Here is a 23,547-nt window from a genome sequence, read left to right on the forward strand (position 1 = left end):
CACTCCCTGAAGCACCGATCTCTGTCTCAGCTGCAGCGCCGCTGTATGGAGCCGTCACCGTTGTCTGCAGCATTGCGTCTTCTTGTCTGTGCCGGCGGTAAGCTGATCGATTCTGGTGGATACTAGCGGCGCGCACAGCGATGACGTTATCGCGGTGCGCGCCGCTAGTGTCCAGATCAGCTGACCGCCGGCACAGACAGGAAGACGCGATGCTGCAGGGGGGCGGCTCCACACACGGTGACGGGTGAGTACACTGATTCACTGCACCCCGCGCTGATAATGATGCACGGGGGGCAGTGAATACAGCCGCACATGATCACTCCAGGCTGTAGTTGCCAGGGGTGATCACGGCCGGCTGCTAATTATGCACGCACCCCCGCCCATCACCCCGCCCACCTGTCAGCGCCGGTTTCGCTGAGAGATGATGAGCGGGAGGATGGGCGTGCATATGTAATGAGCGGGCCCACGTGGTCATGGCAGGCTGTTACAGCCTGCTCGTGCCGCCGATGACCCGCTGCACCGCGGCACCCTCATTCCCCGCACCCGCAACCTTATAGTCAGACCATAAGACGCACCCCCCAGTTTCCCCCAACATTTGGGGGGAAAATGCGTCTTATGGTCCGAAAAATATGGTATGTGTTCTGGTGTTACCGGTCTTCTGGGTCCCTGCGGGTAGGCCCTGCATCTTTGATAGGATGCAGTACCTTGTAGCTCCTGATGGCTTCAGGGGCGCTACATATACAGGGATGGTTAGGCAGGGATTAGCAATGTGCACCCAGAACTGCTCGTGATTCCAGGTGCATATTACACCTGACAGGTTCACTTTAATAGCGGTTTTTAATGTGCCAGGTTGCCTTGGAGACAGATTAGTAACTAAATAACTAAAAAAAAAGTAACTAGAAAGAAGTAAGGTGAGTGGGCAGGAGTCAGGATGTACCGCAGTTGCAGAGTACAGACTACTGGAGCCAGTGCGCCTGCGCAGAGCTGGACAGCCCCGCTGCCTCTCAGCACCCCCCCTCCTTCGCCTCCGCTGGCAGCCTCATAGCCAATCAGAAGTCGACGCCGAGTCGCGCGTCCGAGCTGACACAGCGCGGGATATGAGTAGGAGGAGGCGGCTGTGACCGGTACTAGTCACCTGAGATGTCCTGACGTGTTTGTTACATGAAAGATTGTAATTCGGTAATAGCCAGAGTGCTATAACCAGCACGACATGACAGACTGCTGCAGTCCTAACCAGCAGCTCGTACAGTGTTATAAGGGTCCGCGGCGCCCTACATTATACATCTGCGCATGCGTCCATTACTAAAGGAACGACCCTAAGTAATGAATAAGGAAGGTCATTATCCTGCCCTTCGTAAGATGGCGGCCATACGTCTGCGTGCCGACACTACTGACGTCATTAGACAGTGGGCGGGGTAAAAATCCTCCTTTTCAACCTTGTCCCGGCTCCGGCCTTTCAGGCGCCTTCAGCTTGCCGGTCCCTGTCAGACTCTGCCGCTCCGGCCCAGACACGGCCTCCGCCCTCCCTGGTGAAACTCCGAGCTCCAGCCGCCCTCGCAATGTCTCTCATCACCGCCGGACGCCTGTGCGCCCGCATTCTCGGGGCCAAGGTGAGTATCCAAGTGCTGCAGCCGCCATAAGCCCACATAGTAACTCTGCCAGGTGTCTCCGCAGTCTGCGGCGTTACACCGGGGTCACTGCCGCCCTCCTCTCATAACAGCGGGAGCCGGTCACTTCCCAGAAGCCCCCGCGTGCCCGGCTGTCCCCACACCGGGGGTCGCCAGGATCATACAGCCCCGGAACAGGGAGGTCCCCTGTAATGGAGTCATATGGGGCCCGGACCGGAGGGGACAGAGTATAGAGGAACGCCGCTGTCATCGCCTTATTGGGGGTCTGTCTTAAAGGAACCAACCGGCAGGTTTTTGCCCCATAAACTAAAGGCAGTGCCATAATGGCGCTAGGAGCTGATCAGAAGACACCTTGTGAATCCGAGGGTTGAATCTGTGCCCAGGCTGAAGCATCGGGGTGATATTTTGTGGCTCGGTCCTCTGATTCCTCCTGCCTCACCTCCTTTTCTTCAAGTACATTTCGTGCCACCTCCATTACTGCTGTTGGTGGCGCATGCGCAGTGGTATTGTGACGCTGTCTTCAGTAAAATGGCGAAGGAATCAACGCATGCGCGTATCTCTATCTCCGGTGCCATTTTATTGAAGACACTGTGAAAACAAATATGTGCGGTGGTGCATGTGCAGATTGAAAAAAATCTATATATGTATTCATCAGCGCATGCGCCACTACCGCTCAGTCATCTCCACAGTGTCCTCGGTAAAATGGTGCCTGAGATTGCAGTACGCTCATGCACTAATTCCGTCGCCATTCTACTGAAGACAACGTCACAATAGCAATGCACATACGCCGCCAACAGCGGTAATGGAGGTGGCACGAAATTTACATGAAGAAAAGGAGGCGAGGCAGGAGGAGGAATCATTACAGAAGACACAACCCACAAAGCCCCCCCCTCCCTGCTTCCGATGGTCAAGCCTGTGCCCAAATTACATCATTTCTGAAGGTTTGAAAAGGGTTATTCTGCAATCAAGCCTCAGATTTCACAACTGAAAGATCATATTAATCAGCATGCTATCACCATTATGGCACTGACTCACGTTTACAGGGCAAACACCTGCTGGTTGGTTCCCTGTAGTTTACAGAAAAACTCTGTTTTTCCCTATCAGGTGCATTGATATCAGAGCGTACTCGTCCGGAGTACAGATGATGGCAGTGATGGGTCAGCCCTGTGTCACACTATCTCTGGGATAAGCTGCTGCAGGAGATTGTTCTGATAAGCACAACACTCAGAGGCGGACACAGATGCTGACCCATCACTGCCATCATCTGTACTCCAGAGGAGTACGCTCCGATATCCATGCAGCTGAAGACCAGAAAATAATCTGGGGAATTTTTCTTTTTACACAAATGAAGACAAATCCCTAAATAAATTGATTGCTATTGGTGCAATAAGAAGTTTGCAAATCGCTTTTAAAATAAAATGAAGGTTAAGTTGCTCCCAACGGAAGTCTGCCCCATCCCCCTTCCCCAGGAACCCTTCTAATCTAAGATAGTCGTGTAGAGGACTGGGCCCTATAAATGAAGCCTGTGGTCCAGATCTCCCTGCCATTCTTGTAAAATGGCCCCTATTCAGTGTAGTAATTAGCGCACTCTGCAGCCTTCTACCCCAGTTATGCCTCGCTCGCTTCACCTCTGAATCTAGGCAGCGAGCAGTCACAACAGACAGGAGCGGGATAATTGTGCTGTTGCACTGACGGTGTCTGTGTGAACCCACGGCCGAGGAGTCAGTACAGACAGCACGTGCTATGACAGCTGAGGGCGGAACTGTGCAGCAAGTTCTGGGGTTGTATAGTGAATAGGACGGTAACAGCCGTGGAGGACTACACTGCAGCTGGAGGTCCTATAGTGGCAATATCTTATTAGTCCTCTGACTTTCTACTTAGTTCAGATTTACTTTTGGGGTGAAGCCTCGCTTTATTATGGGTATGTGACGGGTACACTTCAGAGGATGGGGTTAGTTTTCTATTAGTGGACCTTGCCCTTAGGATTGGTACGTAGCCTAAATCTGGTCACATCAGACACATGGCCCCTGGAGAAGCTGATTGCAGCAAGACATAGTGTGTGTGTGTGTGTCCTGATTTTCTCCTGATAGCAGATGTTGGGGAGTAATGGAGGATTGGGCTGCATGGGTTGGGTACACTAAGAAGAGAGATGAGTATCTGGCAACATTTGCCTGCTCTCTGTACCCAAGTATGCACCTGGGCAGTTGGGAGGATTGGGCACTGCCCACTCTCTGCAGGATATATAGTCAGTACGGCAATGTAATGGTTAATCTGCACTCATTAATGTTACGTTGTGGAGACAGTTCAACAGAGCGGTTACATGTGATTCCTCCGCAGGTCAGACATCACTTGATTAGTCAGATTACTCCTTGCACTTTGACAGTGGAGTCTCTGCTCGCCGTACAGATAAAGCGAAGAGTCCTGAGCAATGCACGCCTTCTAATGATTAACCAAACCATAACGACAAATTGTAATTTTTCTAGACTGCTGAGGGTTTCTCCATCTGCTTTTGGTTTAGGCGAGAACATTGAATCCTCGAGAAAGTATTTGCATTACTGCAGCTTGTATTTGACTCCATAGACTTAAGGCTGCTTTACACACAACGATATCGCTAGCGATCTCATAAGCTGTGACACGCCAGATCGCAGATACGATTTGCTGAGATCGCACATTGGTCGTTTTTGTAGCGCCGGTCACCTTTGTGTAAAGGTGAAGTAGAAGCCTGCGGGCGACCTTTCTCAGGGTATAGTGTCCTACAGGTTACCCTATAAGATGGCGATGGTCAGCACATGATGCATGTCCACAGCTGGGCACCGCATAGGTTATAAATACTGACATGTAATATCCTGAGCTGCCCATGTTCTGGCAGAAGAGTCCAGTGTGTTCCTGGGCGGAGGCGGCTGGTCTCCAGCTGTCAGGTTTGATGCCACTGGGTCTGATCAGTCCCACACTCTGTACAGCAATCTTAAAGGAAGTATTGGAGTCTTACCACAATCTTGCTGATATCTTAGGTTTTGCATTAACATTATTTATTCTGATCATAAAAAAAATGACTACTGTGACTGTTAGGCCAAGTTCACACATTGCAAATTGCACACTGCAGCAATTTACAGTACAATACAGGTGACTAGTCTTTAAAAATACCGTTCACACATTGAGGAAAAGGTTCTGCATGAAAATGAAAGTGCGGTGCAGATCTCAGATCGTCAGCATGGTCATTATAATGCAGCTTGTCAGTGTGGATTTCACCCTTTTTGTTGCTTATTCGATGCATTCATTGTAGATTTATAATGTGCCCTACTAATGCAGAGCTTTATGGGATCATGCCCATTCCTCTGCTCTCACCCATGCCGCAGAACCAACAGAGGTCACTCTCCTGCAAATGCCTAACAGGAAGAGTCATTTTAGGTGTGGCGGGGGGGGATGGGCAGTACCAAGGTGGTTGGTACAGATTTGCACAAAGTAAATCAATCTTGCTAGGTGATGGCACAAAGAGCCAGATATATAAAAAGTTTATATATATTTGTCCTACAGAGTGAAAATAAAGCTGCTAGACCTTGACACAGAGCCCCAGATGGGATCCTCTTCTGGATCACATGCATCCAAGCAGATGCATTTCATAGGGAAGCAGCGCTTGAAAGTGGCTGTTGAGATCTTAACTGGTTCATAGATAATTGTGACCCTCTTCTAGAATAGATTGTAATGCACAAGACTTGTGCTGCAATGTCAGAAAATAGGTGGAGGGTGAGTTTGGAGCACTGCCAGCTTATGTAAAATGCACCGCAGTGCTGTGCAGACGTCATGGCCCTTCGGAGCTGTCACTGGTGATGTGATGCAATGGTGCAGTAGTAGATGGGTCAGGGATATCCTCTGATCACAAATATGGATGACCTCTGTGACGATTATACACAGCCCTCAGTAACCAGGAAATATCCAGTATTGTAATAGACAAATTGTAGAGAGTAGACGTTCTGAGCGTAGTAGTGATGATGATTGATGTTTCATGTCAATAGCCCCTTTGTAGGGTCCTCTGGTCAGACTATCCCCAGCCTGACATGGTTGCTAGCAAATAATAGACTTAATTTATCCATTTAATGTTTTAATTTGCAGATAAACTTTCACGCGTCTCCCTTTCTCAGCAGACATGGAGATGTTCACAACCTATTTACTAAAGGCCTTTTATATAAGCCAGCTGTTATATTTGGACAAAAATTTTCATCGGATTTGATGCTTTAGGGCTAGAGCACACGGGGCGAGTAAAATTGGCTGAGTTGAATGCGATAAAAATTTGCATTCCACTCGGACCCCTGTGACTCTGAGGCTGTTCCCATCTTCAATTAATCGGACCGAGAAAGCATTTGCGTGTGTAATCCGATCCGTATTCACTCGCACCCATACAAGTCTATGGGTGCGAGTGAAACATCGCACTGCATTCAGATGACACCGGAGTGCAGTGCAATAATTGCATCAACTGATAATCGAGGAAATTGAGAGATCCCTGCCTCTCATCCACAGCTGTGACCAATCGCAGGATCAGATCACAGTATAATGGCTCGCAGCAGAGCCTGAGCTGAGGGTCATTAGCATATCGCACTCAATGCTCTCACATTGGGTGCCTTACGCTCATGTGCCCCAATCCTAATTAAGTTCAGACGAGTTAATCCTTTTTCTGCTAAATAGTATAATTTATTTTGATTCCTCTTCATTTTTAAAGTTTTATCACTGAAAAACAAACTTCTGAGAAAAAGCATACTAGGATATGTGATCTCTTGTAGATCTGAAGCCTCTGCCCCCCCCCCAATCTCTTTTCACCACCCCGCGCTGCTGCCTCCTGCTTGATTGTTTTGTTTACCTGAAATCAAAGAATCCCCCCCCCCCCTTCTGGAGACTCGCTTTCAGTAAGACTTTTCTGATGCTTTTATTTTCCAGATTAATCCTATATCTGTGGTCGGTTAATAGACTCATCCAATAGGACAAATTTAGGACAAATGCAGTGACATAGAGGACAGTATAATGACCATATAAATTGGTGTAACAGTACACAACTGCACATCACAGTGGAGCCTCTTGCGGTTTGCACTGGTGTTTTATACTATTGTCAATACTATATATTTTGGTAGAAAACAAGATTGAGTATTTTGTGTATGCAGGAACAGTGCTGTCGCAGCCGTACCGGCTATGCCGCATATTTCCCCCCCCCCCTCATTACCTGCCGCCACCAGAAGCAGATGCAGTAGTGTATGTGACTGATGTGCCCTTGGCCCTTAAGGTCAGGCCGCAGTTCAATCACTGGGATGTTAGATAAGGGAGTCATGTGGCTCATTTGTTATGTAACACAGGGCAATATCAGCTGTGATACCCAAGACTTAGCCGGTGTCCCTATATCCAGATCTCAGAAATGCAGCAGTTGTGTTGGTAATTGAGGAACTTGGCTGCGTACATTTCATGTGGTCACAATATATAGTGATGTTTTCCGGAGAGCGATAACAGATGACGCTGGTCATATGATGCCGGTGCACGTGACGTTACTGAGGATCATGTATGCACGTTGTGACCGTGCTCTCCTCAGTGTTAGGTAAAAGTATAACATAATAAGGACAAGTTTGGTTAATGGGACACAGTGGAAATCTGAACAATTCTAGCAACTCCTACATCCCAGTAAGGCTGCTTTCACACTACGTTTTTTTTTTAGCATGCGTCATGAACTTTTTTTGCTGCAAAAGCGGATCCTGTTTTTGCAAAGAAAAACGCATGCAAATGCATGTGTTATTTTGCAGGATCCTGTCACTTTAAGTTTATGGGCGGGCATTGGAGTCATGTGATCGGGAGTGAGGGGAACTGAACGACTGAACGTGAAAGACTGGGAGCCGACATCTGCCAGCTGCGGAGGCTCGTAACCAAGGTAAACATTGGGTAACTTGCTTGGATACCCGATATTTACCTTGGTTACAAATGTCTGCAGCTGCTAGGAGCAGGGCTGCCTGCACACGTAACCAAAGTAAACATCGGGTAACTAAACCCGCGGTTACCCGATATTAACCTTGGTTACGAGCGTCCTCCGCTCTCAGGTGGGGGAGAGAGAGAGACTGATCACGCGAGACTGGTCTCTGGGCATGCTCAGTAGAGCAAGCAGGATCCTGTCTATCAGCATGCCAGCGTTCACATGTGTTTGCGTGCAGTATAGTGAGGATCCAGCAATTTGCAGTATTTGGACGCAGCTCAAAAACGCTACAAGTAGCGTTTTTGAAAAAAGTTAAAAAATTGCAAGTCGCTGGATCCTCACTATAAACGCAGGTGAACGCATGTTGACGCAAATCCATTGCAAATGCATTGAAATGAAAACGCATTTGCACTGGATCGGTTTTTGCGTGAAAAAAAAACGTAGTGTGAAAGCAGCCTAAGGCTATGTGCGCACGTCGCGTAAAAACATGCAGTTACGCTGCGCTTTGTAGCGCAGCGTAACTGCATGCGTCCTGCGTCCCCTGCACAGTCTATGGAGACTGTGCAGGGGCCGTGCGCACGTGGCGTTTAAGAGCGCAGCGCTTCGGCTACTGCCGAAGCGCTGCGCAAAAAGAAGTGACATGTCACTTCTTTCCTGCGCTTTGCCGGCAGATCCTGCTCTGTCTATGGCAGGAGCTGCAGGCAGAGCGCATGGAATCGGCGCTCACTACGGACATTTCTGCAGCGATCTAAAGCGCACATGTGCTCTTCAGATCGCTGCAGAAATTTCTGCAGGGCTTGTACGCAACGTGCGCACATAGCCTAAGACAGGTCTGGTTGTGCGGGTGTATGGATGCTGGATTATTGGGATTGCACTGTAATTTCTGGTAAATCCATGTAACCTCTTTGTGCTCGGATGACCTGGAGGGTGAGGGATGCCGTTGTGAGCAGATTACCTATGTGAAGTTGATGTTCTGAGCGTTCAGTGATTAGACATGTCTGCTAGTTTTCTCTGAACTACGGTAGTAAGTGCATTGCATTTGGAAGGGTGTTGTCTGGTGTCGCTTTTGTAACAAGCCTTTGGTTTCTAGGTCAGTGGGAGTGTGAATAAATTGTTGCATTTGTCACCACTTTGACTTAAGAAACTTTACCAAGCAGTGTAAAGACACTGGTATGCTGAGCTAGTAATGCTAGTTACACAATATACATTTAGCTATATATCACATTTTCTAAGGGATTTCCTGTACGATATGAATCTGTCAAATTATGTAGTACAATTGTACACTTGTCTTAAATTGTCAGTGACTATCCCCAGTGTGCCCCTAGGCTTGATTAGATTTTTTTAATGGCTTGAGAGCTCAAGTTAAGGTGGTGTCACACACAGCGACAACGACGTCGCTGCTACGTCACCATTTTCTGTCCCGTCGCTGTGTGTGACATCCAGCAACGAGCTGGCCCCTGCTGTGAGGTCGCCGCTCGTTGCTGAATGTCCAGATTCATTTTTTGGTCGTCGCTCTCCCGCTGTGACGCACAGATCGCTGTGTGTGACAGCGAGAGAGCGACGAAATGAAGCGAGCAGGGAGCAGGAGCCGGCATCTGGCAGCTGCGGTAAGCTGTAACCAAGGTAAACATCGGGTAACCAAGGTGGTTACCCGATATTTACCTTAGTTACCAGCCTCCGCCGCTCTCACGCTGCCAGGCGCCGGCTCCTGCTCTCTGCACATGTAGCTGCAGTACACATCGTGTAATTAACCCGATGTGTACTGTAGCTAGGAGTGCAGGGAGCCAGCGCTCAGTGTGCGTGGCTCCCTGTTCTCTGCACATGTTGCAGAACAGCGACGCGTGTCGTTATGATCGCTGCTTCGGCTGCTGTGTTTAACAGCTAAGCAGCGATCATAACAGCGACTTACAAGGTCGCTGCTACGTCACAGAAAATGGTGACGTAACAGCGACGTCGTTGTCGCTGTCGTTTAGTGTGAACCCAGCTTTAGGAACACTACTTAAAGCTACATGTATACGTGTGGATGTCAAGTGATGGTCACTTTTTTTGCTTATGGAAATTCTTTTGTGCTTTTGCTTTTCTAGTAAGGTGATTATTTGACTTCTCAAAGGTTCTTTTCACGTCTGGTAATCCTCTGTTGAAAACGGATCAAGAAATTGCTGAAAACGGATCTGTTAAAAAAAAAACGCAAATGGATATCATATTTGAAGAGCACCTGTCATTACGATTTTGCATGTTAACCACTTCACGACCTTGGACGTACCGATATGTCCTGGCGATTGACGCCGGGGACTCTCCTTTCATGACAACTGAGCCCTAGCTCTCACAGCCAGGGACAAGCCCCGTGCCATCCCTGGCTGTTTAACCCCCCTAAATGAGGCGATCGATTGCAGCACATATGGGATTGGGAGAGGGCTCACGCACCCTCTCCCCTCCAGTTATTGCCCCACGATGTACTTGCGAGGATCTAATCATCGCCATGGTGACCCGAGATCATCATGACGTAACCAGACTACGGGAAGCTTCAGGGATCATGCCTACAGCATGATTCCTGAAGCTTCTGACAATGCTGCTCTGACAGCTTTAGTATACTGCAATGCTTGAGCATTACAATACAGTGTAGCTGAGATCAGAGCAGTTAAAGGGACTAAGTTAAAAATGTAAAAAAAAAAAATAAAAAACAAAAAAGTTATTCCAATAAATAGTTATGTAAAAATAAATAAAAACAATTTGGTATTGCTACGTCTGTTGTTACACCTGATCTATAAAACTGTCACACTAGTAAATCCCTTCAGTGAACACCTTAAAATAAAGTAGCAAAAACGTTTTTCAGCATGCAGCGGACAAAAAAGTGGAATAAAACGCAATTAATAAGTTGTATTTTAATAAAAATGATACTGCTGAAAACAACTTGTCCTGTTAAACAAGACACCATACAGCTCCATCACTGACAAAATAAAAAAAAATATAACTTAGAATACTGCAATGCAAAAACTTTAGTTTTTCTTCTAGAAAAAAAAGTCTTCATCTGGTGATGTAAAACAGCGTTTTTAGTGATGGTAGCGAAACCTAAAAAAAAATATATAAATCTGGTATCACTGTAATCTTACTGACCTGAGGCGTAAAGCCCGCCGAATCACTTATACCGGAAGGTGAATGGCATAAAAAATAAAGCCAATTCTTTAACTGCTGCTAATCATGTTTATTCTGTCTCCAAAAAAATCGCAGTATGGCTCAGCTCACATTTATCCTGCGCGCTATATGGAGTTCTTACACAGGATTATGGGTAAATCTCTGAAATTCGTGATTCAGACAAAATTCCCAATAGTAAATTCACTAATGAGGCAGAGGGAGTCACTTTGAACTCCCGTCTAGTCTGTGGTGCGGCAGTGTCTGTCTTTTTACACTTCTTTTTAAGTGCGATCATCAACAGTTTTGTTCACTTTTGAAAAGACGGGCACCGCTGAACAGAGGTCAGAGTCTGGAGTAACTCTGCTACCTCCTTGGATCTGTCGGGGGTTTCACGTGAATCGCGTATTTCAGAGCTGTCGATGAAAACCCAGATTTAAGTGCTCAGCATAGAGTGCAGGATAAATGTGAACTGATCCAAAATGTGCTGTACCCAAATCGCCACCAAATAGCATTCAACTCAACCCACAAAAACACAAGTTCCCACTTGGGTCCGTCATCTGTTAATGGAAATATTAGGAGGCTTTCCATGTTACTAGTAGCGCATAGGCTTTGGAAAAATGCCTTTGCCCCCACTTAATAATAAATCCAGTGAAATCTGGTCTCCAAATCCCCCCTTATCTTTTGAGCTTCACAATGTGCCCTAAATCACAGCATCCACATGTTTGGCATTATTGTAGTGAGGAGATCCCGCTTAATTTACCGGGTGCAGGTCTCCAACAGTGTGGGCACTACAAAGGCTTATTTGCAATTTTTAGGGGCAATACTGTGAATATGGTCTTCATCTCCTGCCCAGGCCCTTCTGCCTGCTTTTGGTGGTTGTATCTATCTCCTGCTTGAAATTTCACAATGTCCTTGCCATTGGCGGCTCTTGTGCAGATTGATCTTTCTATGACTTTCAAAAAAATGGTGGTGGATCATACACAGATGGACCTCCCAGAGGTGTTCAGTAAAATGGCGGCGCCTGCACAGATTGAGATTTTAGCTTGCAATTGAGGTGAGAGTTCAATATGCACATGCACCACCACCAGTGCCACTTTACTGAAGTCCATCAGGAGGTCAGTCTGTACCGGCGGCGAGCATGGCACTGGCGCAAACGTATAGGCTACGTACCCATGACCCACACTCTTTCCCTTTCCACACTTGACTTGCCCCTGTGCCATCCTTCTATGGCAGGTGTAGGGAGATGTTAAAGGGCTGAGATGGGAATCACTATGGTCATATTACCACATTGGTACATGGGTAGTGTGACTGCCACATATATATGCTATTTATATGGGAGCGGATATCCTGCTCGTAGTATATGGAGATATTAAGTGATAAGTAAATGTGTAATATCATCTAGGAATTGTAACATTACTTTGATGTTGTGAAATATCTAAAGGTTGTGGTGACAAAATGTACTTTGGAAGATAAAACTGTAAAATGACAGGCGCGGTTTTAGACCGGCACGTGCCTTTTATGAGGTCAAGGTTTGCATTGGTAAATTGTTAAATGTCTAACATCTGCAATATATCTCTATTTTCAGTTTATTCAGAAATAAAACCTGTAGAATGAAGATTTGTCTTAAAAGTAACTCATTTTTCTTTCATAAATCAATAGTATAAGGAAAAAAATTGAAAGGGGAAACACTGGTGGGATACTCGGCTATTGGGTCACAGAAGTGGTGGGTGATCGGTAGGAAATAAAGTGTCCATGTACAGAAAAATAGTGTTGGAAAACCTCTTTATTGCAAAAAACAAGTAAAATCTTCTGCTCTTTTAATTTTCAAAATGATCAATTCACAGATAAAATCTGTTTTTCATTGAACACAGATTTTACCTGTGAATTAAGAATTGAGGGTGATTTAGTCCAGAAGGAGAAAAAAAAGCTGCTGATTTCTCTAAGATACGATAAAAAAAAATTATAGATCGCCCCACTGGAGCCAATTGGTAGCGAGGGAATTATTTTTCTAGCACAATCTGCCCATATGCACAATAAGAGAGAGGCTGAAAAACCATAAACACCTTTTATGGGTGTGTTCACATGTACAAGTTTTCCTCCCATGGATCAGCACTAGTGATGAGCGACTTGAAACAACCAATTCAGACGGGCTTGATTCCATTACCAAGTATAATGGAAGTCAATGAGAAACTCAAGCCTTTTTCTGAAAAATCTTCCACATTGACTTCCATTATACTCAGTACTTGAGTCGAGCCCATCCAAGCGTCCAACCTGCTCGATTTCCCCCTATGTTAATTTGTATTTCGTTCTGTGTCCTGGGAATCATATGCTTGAAAATGGGAAGGGCGGCGTTCCCCACATTTTATTTATGGTGGTTCTACACCATGTTCCAAATTCTGCAAATTGGATTTAAGTGTCATAGCGATTAATTTTTTTTTCTTCAATGAAACTCGAAGGTATTGTGTCTCAAGGTTCTTTGAATCACTAAAATCAATCTCAGATACCTGTAGTATTTAGTTTGCTAGGTGAGCCCAAAAGGAAAACTGGATGTTCCACAATATTAAGCAGGCCACAGTTTTCAAGTAACATGGAAAAGAAAAAGGATCTGCTGCCGAAAAGCATCAAATAGTGCAATGCCTTGGATAAGGGATGAAAACATTACATATTTCACGAAAACTTGAGCGTGATCATCATACTGTGAAGAGATTTGTGGCTGATTCAGAGCACATGTTTTCGTGCTGATAAAGGCAGAATGAGGAAGGTTTCTGCCAGGCAAGTCCATCGGATTAAGGGCGCAGCTGCTAAAAAGCCATTACAAGCCAGCAAACAGATATTTGAAGCTGCTGATGCCTCTGGAGTCCCTCATACCTCAAGGTGTAGGAGCCTTCAAAGGCTTGCTGTGGTGCATAAACCTACTATTCAGCCACCCCTAACCAGTGCTCACAAGCAGAAACCGTTGCAGTGGGCCCAGACATATATGAAGACTGATTTTCAAACAGTCTTGTTTACTGATGAGTGTCGAGCAACCCTGGATGGTCCAGATGGATGGAGTAGTGGATGGCTACCATCTCCCAACAAGGCTGCAACGTCAGCAAGGAGGTGGAGGAGTCATGTTTTGGGCCGGAATCATGGGGAGATATCTGGTAGGCCCCTTTAGGGTTCCTGAAGGTGTGAAAAAGACCTCTGCAAAGTATATATAGTTTCTGACTGACAACTTTCTTCCATGGTACAAAAAGCAGAAATGTGCCTTCAGGAGCAAATCATCTTCATGGATGACAATGCACCATCTCATGCTGCAAAGAATACCTCTCTGTCATTGGCTGCTATGGGCATAAAAGGAGATAAACTCATGGTGTGGCCACCAACTTTCCCTGACCTCAGCCCTATAGAGAACCTTTGAAGTATCATCAAGCAAAAGATTTATGAAGGTGGGAGGCAGTTCACATCAAAACAGCTCTGGGAGGCTATTCTGACACAATGCAAAGAAATTTAAGCAGAAACTCTCCAAAAACTCACAAGTTCAATGGATGCAAGAATTGTGAAGGTGATATCAAAGAAGGGTTCCTCTGTAAGGCTGGGGCCACACGGGCACTACTGCGATCCACTTGCATGAGACTCGGCTCGTGCTGGCAGTACAGCAGAGCCGAGTGTCATGCCTGTGTCCTTGCAACTGAGGTCCGTTCGTGCGAGCAGACCTCAGCTGCGGGGGGCGGGCCGGCACTCAGGAGGGGAGGGAGGGATTTCTCTCCCTCTCTACTGCGTAGCCGGCTATTGCCATTCTCGCACTGCACTAGCAGTACACCGGTGTACCGCGAGTGCAGTGCGATTTTTCTCTCGCCCCATTCACTTGAATGGGTGCGAGAGAAAGAGACTCAGCTTACAATCGCAGCATGCTGCGATTGTTTTCTCAGTCCGATTAGGGCTGAGAAAATAATCGCCCATGTGTGCTGACACACAGGCTAGAATTGGTCCGAGGGGAATGCGATGTTTAATCGCACTCCACTCGCACCGATTTTCTCGCCGTGTGGCTTAGCCCTTAACATGTAACTTGGCCTGTTCGGATGTTTTGGATTTAAATAGCTTTTTGTTTCAGTAAATGTGACCTAATGCTGAAAATTCCACAATTGAGCATTTTCAGTTCTTTAAAACATAGAAAATGTTTAGAAAGTCTACTGTGCCTAATAATTTGGAACAGTGCATTTTGAGGTTTTTTTTTACTTTTGAAGATTATACTGTTATCATTGGGAGGTTTCTTCAATTAAATTAATGTATACTCTAATGGGTGATGACTTTTGTTAGACTGACTGTCATTTGCACCAACCATTTAGGAAAATCAGAGAAATATATAATTTGCATAATAATTTGGAACATGGTGTACTTGTACTGTTGTGGCATAAAGCCAACAAATAGACAAACACCTTGATTGCTACACGCTCCCACTTCCACACTTAGACTACATTCACACGACCATCCCGTTTTTGTAGTCCGCATAAAGCGGTCCAGTTTTTTCACGGATGCATCAGTGTAACTTCCGTTCCGTATACGGACCGTGTGTCATCTGTGCGCCTTCCGTTTTTTGGGGTTTTTTTGCGACCCACAAAAAAAGGAAGCAGCTACATAAACAGATGGATAGATATATAGATAGATAGTTATAAATAGAGAGGAAGGAATGAATGAATAGAGGAATAGCTAGAGGGATGAATAGAGATAATAGATGAGAAAGACATATATAATGTCCCACTCCCCAGCATTTTGTAATCTAACACCCTTTAGTGCCTTTCATGTGGCACTTAACGGTGCTTAGCCTTATATTTAGCCAAAAAATAATTTAAAAAAAACAAAACTACGTGCGGTCTCCCTTATCCTTTGCAGCCAGCTAGGGTAAAGCAGACTGCTGTAGACCACAGCTGGCAGTTTCACCTTGGCTGGTAATCCAAAACAGGGCACCCCACAGTTATTTTAAATTAAATAAAAAATATAAAACAAACATGGGGTCCCCCCCCCCAAATTGGATCACCAGCCAAGGTAAAGCGGACAGCTGTGATCTGGTATCCTCAAACTAGAAGGTCCCACGGTTCTTGGACCCTCCCCAGCCTAAAGATAGCAGGCCGCAGCCGCCCCAGAAGTGGCACCAATCCTGGTGCTTTTCCCCAGCTCCTCCCGATTCCCTGGTGCAGTGGCAAATGGGGTAATATATGGGGTTGATACTAGCTGTGTAATGTCACCTGGCATCAAGCTCTGGGGTTAGTGATGTCATGGTGTCTATCAGATACTCATAAGATTAACCCAGTCAGTAATAATACTAAAAAGAAAAAAAAAAAATTGCTGAAAAACTTTTATTTGAAAAAAAGACTCCCCAAAACATTCCCTTCTTTCACCAATTTATTGGAAAGAAAAATCAAATCCAGGTCCGGCGTAATCCAATAAGGGGGTCCCACGACGATCCATACCATAGTCACTGTCCCAGTCAATGAAGAACAGAATGTTCCCCATTGGCTGGGAGAGCAGTGCTGTGACCTGAGCCAACATCATGAGGTCAACCCAGGTCGCTGCAGGGCTTGAGTGCCGACATCATGAGGTTAGCTAGGTACATTACCTGCGAAGATGGAAGCAGCTGCACTCCTGACGTCAGCGCTGGTCACTGAGATAAATGACCGCCGAGTTCACAAACGAGGTATCGCGAGCGGTCCGTGACGTCACGGCTAGTCAGTCTCGGGCCGCCTGTGAGAGGTGATGTGAGAACGTGGCGGTCAGTGACAAGTGCTAACGTAAGTAGTGCAGGACTTCATCACCACAAGTAATGAACTTTACTAATTTCCTGATGGCAACGCTCATCATCCCCGCGGCCACTTGCACTGCAGTATGGGCAGATGCTGACACTGCAGTGCGAGCAGCCACGGGGGAGCGGGACAAAGACTGCAGGGGCACCCGACGGAAGCCACACGGAACATGATACTGAAAACCCAGTACATATGCTCTGTGAATGCAATGTCATTCAGTACCGCTCCATAATATTACTGTGCATAGGCCCAAATGGAGGTGGCTCTGTACTGTAGTCCTTGCGGGGGTCATTCCTTGGTTGCTGACTGCTCTGTGCTGATTTCTGTCACGCAGTGTTATATCTGCAGAGAAGTTATACATCTACTAATCCTAGAATGGCAGAAAGAGGCCAAGCACTGATCCAGGTACATAATCCCGACTTCCAACAGTGACTGTGGCCTCTGTGATTTACTGTACTTGCTGCTTCTTCAATACTAGCGTTATGTATGCAAAAGAGTAAAACGTGCCCCAGTGTTACATATTTCCGTCATGCTGGTATGTTACATGACCAGTGTCTGGGTATGTCGCAGCTTTGGGTGTGATCAGACAAAGCCGCCGTTCTCCTGGTCCTGTGCTGGCGAGAGTGGATTAAACCAGATTGGCTTTTACTAATCCAGTTTTGGTGGGTTTTTTTTTTCCCCACTCCTAGGGAAAGCATGTGGCGTTTCAGGTACTATTTCTTGTACTCTGTATCCGCTCCTTGCGAGGTGACGAGGCACTGTGCTGTTAGAATTGTCGTTGGCCTAATTTAGGTTTATTTTAAAGGTATATTCACTTTGGCCGGTCGTGTGTGATCAAAAAAATGTTATACTAGGACATGACCTTCCAGGGGCATCTAGCAACCGGTGTCAATTAACTCTAAATAGTTCTATAAATGCATTAACTAATGTATGGGCTGAAGTAGAGTTGTGATTTCCAGGACATTATTTATTTATAGAGCACTATTGATTCCATGGTGCTGTACATGAGAAGGTCGTTACATAAAGAATACATATACAAGTTACAGTAGACAGACTGGTACAGAGGGAAGAGGGCCCTGCTCTTGCGGGCTTACATTCTATAGGATTTTGGGGAGGAGACAATAGGTGGGGTGTAGGTTGGGCGGCAGCTCCGCACAGTGTTGGGTTGGCAGCTGTGGTGGTGAAGCAGTGGGGTTGTTGTAGATTATAGGCATTTCTGAACAGGTGAGTTTTCAACTTCCGTTTGAAGCTTGCAAGTGTAACAGTCTGACGTGTTGAGGACATGCGGTGAGATTTTGGCTGATATGCTGATACAACTTTTGTGCTTACCATAATAGTACGTTGGCTCAGCAAAAAGACTTAACAGGCTTTTTTATAAGGTGTGGTATCGATTAAGTTAAAAAAAAAAAAAATTCCCACCCTCCCTAGGTCCAGCGCTGAGTCACTGCCGTTGCTCTGATCTGTTCTGCAGACGGAGATGGGCAACAGCGGGTACTCCTGTGCTGGACATGGGGAATGTCAAATACTACACCACCACTAAGGCTGCTTTAACACTACGTTTTTTTAACATTCGTCATGAACGTTTTTTGCTGTAAAAGCGGATCCTGCTTTTACAGCAAAAAAAGCAAGCAAACTTATGTGTTATTTTGCAGGATCCTGTCACTTTAAGTTTATGGGCGGGCATTGGAGTCATGGGATCGGGAGTCAGTCGAACTGAACGTGATAGACTGGCAGCCGGCATCTGACAGCTGCGGAGGCTCGTAACCAAGATAAAGATCGGGTAACTTGCTTGGATACTCTATATTTACCTTGGTTACGAGCATCTGCAGCTGCTAGGAGCCGGGTTGCCTGCTCCCTGCACACGTAACCAACGTAAACATCGGGTAACTAAGAGAAGCGCTTTGCTTGGTTATGAGTGTCCGCAGCTCGGCGGGGGAGAGAGACAGAGAGGGAGGGGGAGAGAGGGACTGATCACCCGAGGCTGGTTTCTGGGCATGCTCAGTAGAGCAAGCAGGATCCTGTCTATCAGCATGCCAGCGTTCACATGCGTTTGCATGCAGTATAGTCAGGATCCAGCAATTTGCAGTATTTGGACGCAGCTCAAAAACGCTACAAGAGTTTTTGAAAAATGTTAAAAAAAACTGCAAGTCGCTGGAGCCTCACTATAACGCACGCAAACGCAGGTGAACGCATGTTGACGCGAGTCCATTGCAAATGCATTGAAATGAAAACGCATTTGCACTGGATCCGTTTTTGCGTTAAAAAAAAACGTTCAGGACGCATGTTAAAAAAACGTAGTGTGAAAGCAGCCTAAGATGAGCTAACCTTTGGAGAATTCGGTTCACTGGCAGCAAACAAACTGAACCTCCATAATAAGGTTTGGAAACACTGGCAGTTTGTCTCCTCACCCCCCATCATAAGCAGATCACTTCCAGGGGAGGGTGTGTGGGCATTTTCAGATTTTATTTTTGTTTGGTTGCACACTACATCTGATCATGCTATTGTTATCCCAGTGTGCGCCGTTCAAACACTGCAAGAGGCTCTCGCTGAGCTGAACACCAAGCGTACCTGAGCACAGCAATGCTCGTGCGAGTTAAGTTCGTACATAAAGCATTTGAACTCTGAACCCAAGCCCTGTTTTTTTGGGTGTTTTTTGCTGGGTGTTTTTTTGGGGAGGGGGTTGTTGAGTTGGGGTTTAGTTCGAAGACCAAACATCAGGTTCCTACTGAAGTCTGTTTTATACCTCGAGTCCAGGGTTAGATCTCAAACGTTGCTCCTATTTGTCTTCAGCATTCACACCACTTCAACAGCGCTGCCGCCAATCAGCGAGCTCAGTGGCTTGTCCCATCTACACAGGCAGTTCGTTGACATCAGCGCTGCAAACTAATAGATCGGAGCAAAAGCGCAGCCTGCGCTGGACCTAGGGAGGGTAAGAAATATACGGTATATATATATTTTTTTTTTTTTATACAGGTATCTCAAGCCTATGACTTTTTTTTTTTTTTTTTTTTTTTTTTTTTTTTTTAAATGAGAACTCCGTAGCCTCAAAGTGCTTGAAGGCTCATTTTCTGATATCCATTTGTCAGTGTGACATCCATTTTTCTAGTATGGGGAAAAAAAGGAGGTTCTCCTATCCATTGGGCATCATTCAGAAATCCATGAATCACGTACCCGTTTTATGTTTTCCATGGATAGATTCATATCCTTTTTATAGTCTATGGGGCTGTTCACGTCTGATTTTTTTTTTTTTTTTTTTTTTTTGCAGATTGAGTGGTCCACAAAAACATGATATACAGCATGTTCAGTTACCCATACAAGTCCTGGATGGCGTGCGTGTGCTGTCCGTGACTAACATTACTAATGATAAGAGAGAATTTACAATCTCTTTATTTTTCCATGTGAAACTGAATGGTAGTTTTATCTCCAGTTTTCTAACACCTTGAGAAAAGACTATAAACACTCAGATCATTATTCCCATATAAGAAAAGTCCGTCATCTGAACGAGGACATAATCCACTGTTTTCTCAGTCCGATTGATTTCAGTGAGTTTGATCTGTGACTCTTTTGCAGACACTCAGTCCAGGTTTGGACAAGTGAACATCCCCATAGACTGTAACCTGTATGTGTCGTCATGTCGTTCAGGTAGATGGATTATGCACTGTCCATACTTTGGGGCGTTGGTCACATTGACGCTGACAGAAGATTGGTGTATTTTCTCTGTCCTTTTTGGCTGGCTGTTCTGCAGCCTCCCCCAGCCTCCATTTCCAGCATATGTATGTAGCGAGTTTAACAAGTTGTGTTCTGGTTTCATATATGGTGCGGGGTGAAACATACAGGTCCTTCCCATGGTAATCTGTGTTGCCTTCAGCTCAGGTTTCCTTCCATGAACCCCAAAGCAGATGGGAGGTGGCTTTTAAGATCCATATTGTTTGGATGAAATTAGAGACTGGAAAATGCTGCAGTTCAGCTGCAGGTATTGCTAACTCCTCGGAGAATGGTTACGTATTTGTGTATGGAGGCTTTTCCCATCCCTTGGGTTTCCTAGACTGCTTTTTATAATCGCTCTGGCAGGCAACAGCATGTTATTTTCATTCTCTGCTGTCCAAACAGCTAAATAATGGGCACAATCTCTTCTTTCTTCTCCAAACAGAACTCCCCTTGTGTTTTGATTGCCGCTCGCCATGCCAGCTCTTCCACGGTAAGCTCTAGGTCTTTTGTTTCCTTGTTGGGTTGATCTTGGGTACATTAATGTGATTGGTAACTCTCACTTGACTAACGTCCAGGATTTTCTGCTTATTTTCTTCTAACTTTTTGTTTTCATAAAGAACCTTAAAGATGTCCTGTCAGACCTCATCCCCAAAGAGCAAGCAAGAATCAAGAACTTTAAACAGCAACATGGGAAGACCGTCATTGGCCAAATCACCGTTGACATGGTAAGCCAGAAAAATATCCTCATAGGCTTTAATTTGGGCTACTGGATGCCTTGTAATACTATACATGCAGACCCACTGGGGCAGACTTATTAGTTTTTTATTTTTTGGCTAACAACATCTTTGGTGCAAAACTTTAGAAGGAGCCCATCTTCAGGTTTTCCATTAATAATCTGCTGCCAACACATAGTATGCATCTTAATTAATGTTCCTTCACCCCTTTAATATCCAAACAGTAGCACAGCATACCTTTTTGAAAGGGTTTGTTTGGGATGTGCATTAAAGCACCACTCCAGCAGTTGTTTTTTGTTATTTAGCACTGTAGTGGTGCTGTAAATGTAAGTTCCCTGTTTTATTACGCACCTTCTGCCATCTTCATCTGTTTCCAGTGTTGTTCCGGTCAGTCTCCGGTGATCTGTGACCTGCCGACAGCTGCAGTGTTTCATGGAGCGCCGGAGGTTACAACTTTATGCGATTCTGAGAGCCTCGTTCTGGGTCACACAGTTGCATTGAGCACTTGTGACTTAAATGCGTTTTCCCATGAGCAAAGTTAATTTTAATCAATAGATCTTGGAATAATAACTTCCTCACTTGGATGTGCTTAAAAAAAAAACAAAAAAGTTCATGTGCAGCGATAATCTTATTAATGTGCCCCTGTACTGTGTAATGGCCATGTCTGACCGTACAGGGACATGGTCTGGTCTTACCACAGCTCCTGGTCCGGGGAGGAAGCAAAAGTGTATACAGACATTACAGCATGGAATCACAAATTTATGTTTAAGAAAGTGTTTTACCATCCTATGCTGTAATATCTGTATACTCTTTTTTTTTTTTTTTTTTTTTTTTTTTTTTTTTTTTTTTTTTTTTTTTTTGCTTTCTCCCCGGCCCAGGAGATGTTATGATCAGACCATGTCCCTGTATGGTCAGACACGGCTATTACACAGCACATAGCGGGGGCACATGTATAAGATTATCTCTTTCAGAGGAGAAGATTGCACTTTACGCAGATGACGCCCTATTATTTTTAGCAGAAGCCTCGTCATCCCTGATAATGGCGATGGATGTTATGGTGAGTTTGGCCTTTACTCGGGACTGGTGATTAACTGGAAGAAGTCGACGCTGATTTCGGTAGATGGGAATGGAGAAAATGAGCACATTTATACTAGGTCTGGGTTAAAAGTAGTTTCGGAGTTTAAATACCTTGGCATTAATATAACTGGCATACTATGAAGAAAAAGACATGGATCGCACATCCCAAAAATACAATGATCTAAAGCCGCTAGGCAAAAAATTATTAAATGGAACATGAGGTTGTTTTGTTACCATTCTGATCAGATTGTATTAAGCCCACTGCCACGTCACGGCAAACCTCTTGAGTGGGTCCCTAACCTGACCTTTTTGTGCGGCACTGTGCACTGACCACCGCCGCAGCGACAAAGCGCCAGCAGGTCTGGGTTAAAAGTAGTTTCGGAGTTTAAATACCTTGGCATTAACCCCTTCACGACCTTGGACGGATCTATCCGTCCAGGATCGTGTCCCGTTAAGCCCCGCCCCCTGCCGCGGGCAGGCGGCGTGGATCGGCACACATATCAGCTGTTTTCAACAGCTGACGTGTGCCTGCTAGCCGCGGGTGGAATCGCTTCCACCCGCGGCCATTAACCCCTTAAATCTTGCTGCCAAAGTCTGGCAGCAAGATTTAAATGCGCGCGGCCATGTTTGTTACTTACCGCCGCCCCCACCGGAAGTCACGTGTGTTATCACGTGACTATCGGTGGTTGCCATCGTAGCACAGGGTCATGTGATGACGCCTGCTGCTATGATCTTTCACTTTCATTTTCCCTCGGCCGAGAGCAGAGGGAAAACCAAAGTGAGTGAATCTGCTGATTACAGCGGTATTGCTGTGATCAGCAGATAGCGATCAGCGATCGGATTGCTGATTGCTATAGCCCCCTAGGGGGACTAGTAAAATAAAAAAAAAAGTAAAAAAAAAGTTTTAAAAAATAAAAAAAACAAAAAACCTAAAAGTTCAAATCACCCCCCTTTCCCCCCATTGAAAATTAAAGGGTTAAAAAATAAATAAATATACACATATTTGGTATCGCCGCGTTCAGAAATGCCCGATCTATCAAAATATAAAATCAATTATTCTGATTGGTAAACGGCGTAGTGGCAAAAAAATTCCAAACGCCAAAATTACGTTTTTTGGTCGCCGCAAGTTTTGCGCAAAATGCAATAACAGGCGATCAAAACGTAGCATCTGCGCAAAAATGGTACCATTATAAACGTCAGCTCGAGACGCAAAAAATAAGCCATCACTGAGCCATAGATCCCAAAAAATAAGAACTCTACGTGTTTCGGAAAATGGCGCAAAACGTGCGCCACTTTTATTGGACAAACTTGTGAATTTTTTTTAACCCCTTAGATACAAGTAAACCTATACATGTTTGGTGTCTACAAACTCGCACCGACCTGAGGCATCACACCCACACATCAGTTTTACCATATAGTGAACACCGTGAATAAAATATCCCAAAAACTATTGTACGATCCCACTTTTTTTGCAATTTTTCCGCACTTGGAATTTTTTTGCCGTTTTCCAGTACACTATATGGTAAAACTTATGATTTCATTTAAAA

At 45.3% G+C, this 23,547-nt stretch overlaps 1 protein-coding gene across 1 annotated transcript in view; it reads left to right on the forward strand.

Moving 5' to 3' along the window:
• The first annotated feature begins 1,396 nt into the window (after positions 1–1,396).
• The window catches only part of CS (citrate synthase), a 52,290-nt gene continuing 30,139 nt past the window's right edge, over positions 1,397–23,547 (forward strand). The window contains exons 1-3 of the mRNA XM_075336962.1: positions 1,397–1,610; positions 20,632–20,679; positions 20,807–20,914. Coding sequence (XP_075193077.1) covers positions 1,560–1,610; positions 20,632–20,679; positions 20,807–20,914 — 207 coding nt within the window. The 5' untranslated portion in view covers positions 1,397–1,559. The remainder of the gene's footprint in view (positions 1,611–20,631; positions 20,680–20,806; positions 20,915–23,547) is intronic.

The sequence above is a fragment of the Anomaloglossus baeobatrachus genome, chromosome 2, assembly GCF_048569485.1.
Source record: "Anomaloglossus baeobatrachus isolate aAnoBae1 chromosome 2, aAnoBae1.hap1, whole genome shotgun sequence".
NCBI lineage: Eukaryota > Metazoa > Chordata > Amphibia > Anura > Aromobatidae > Anomaloglossus > Anomaloglossus baeobatrachus.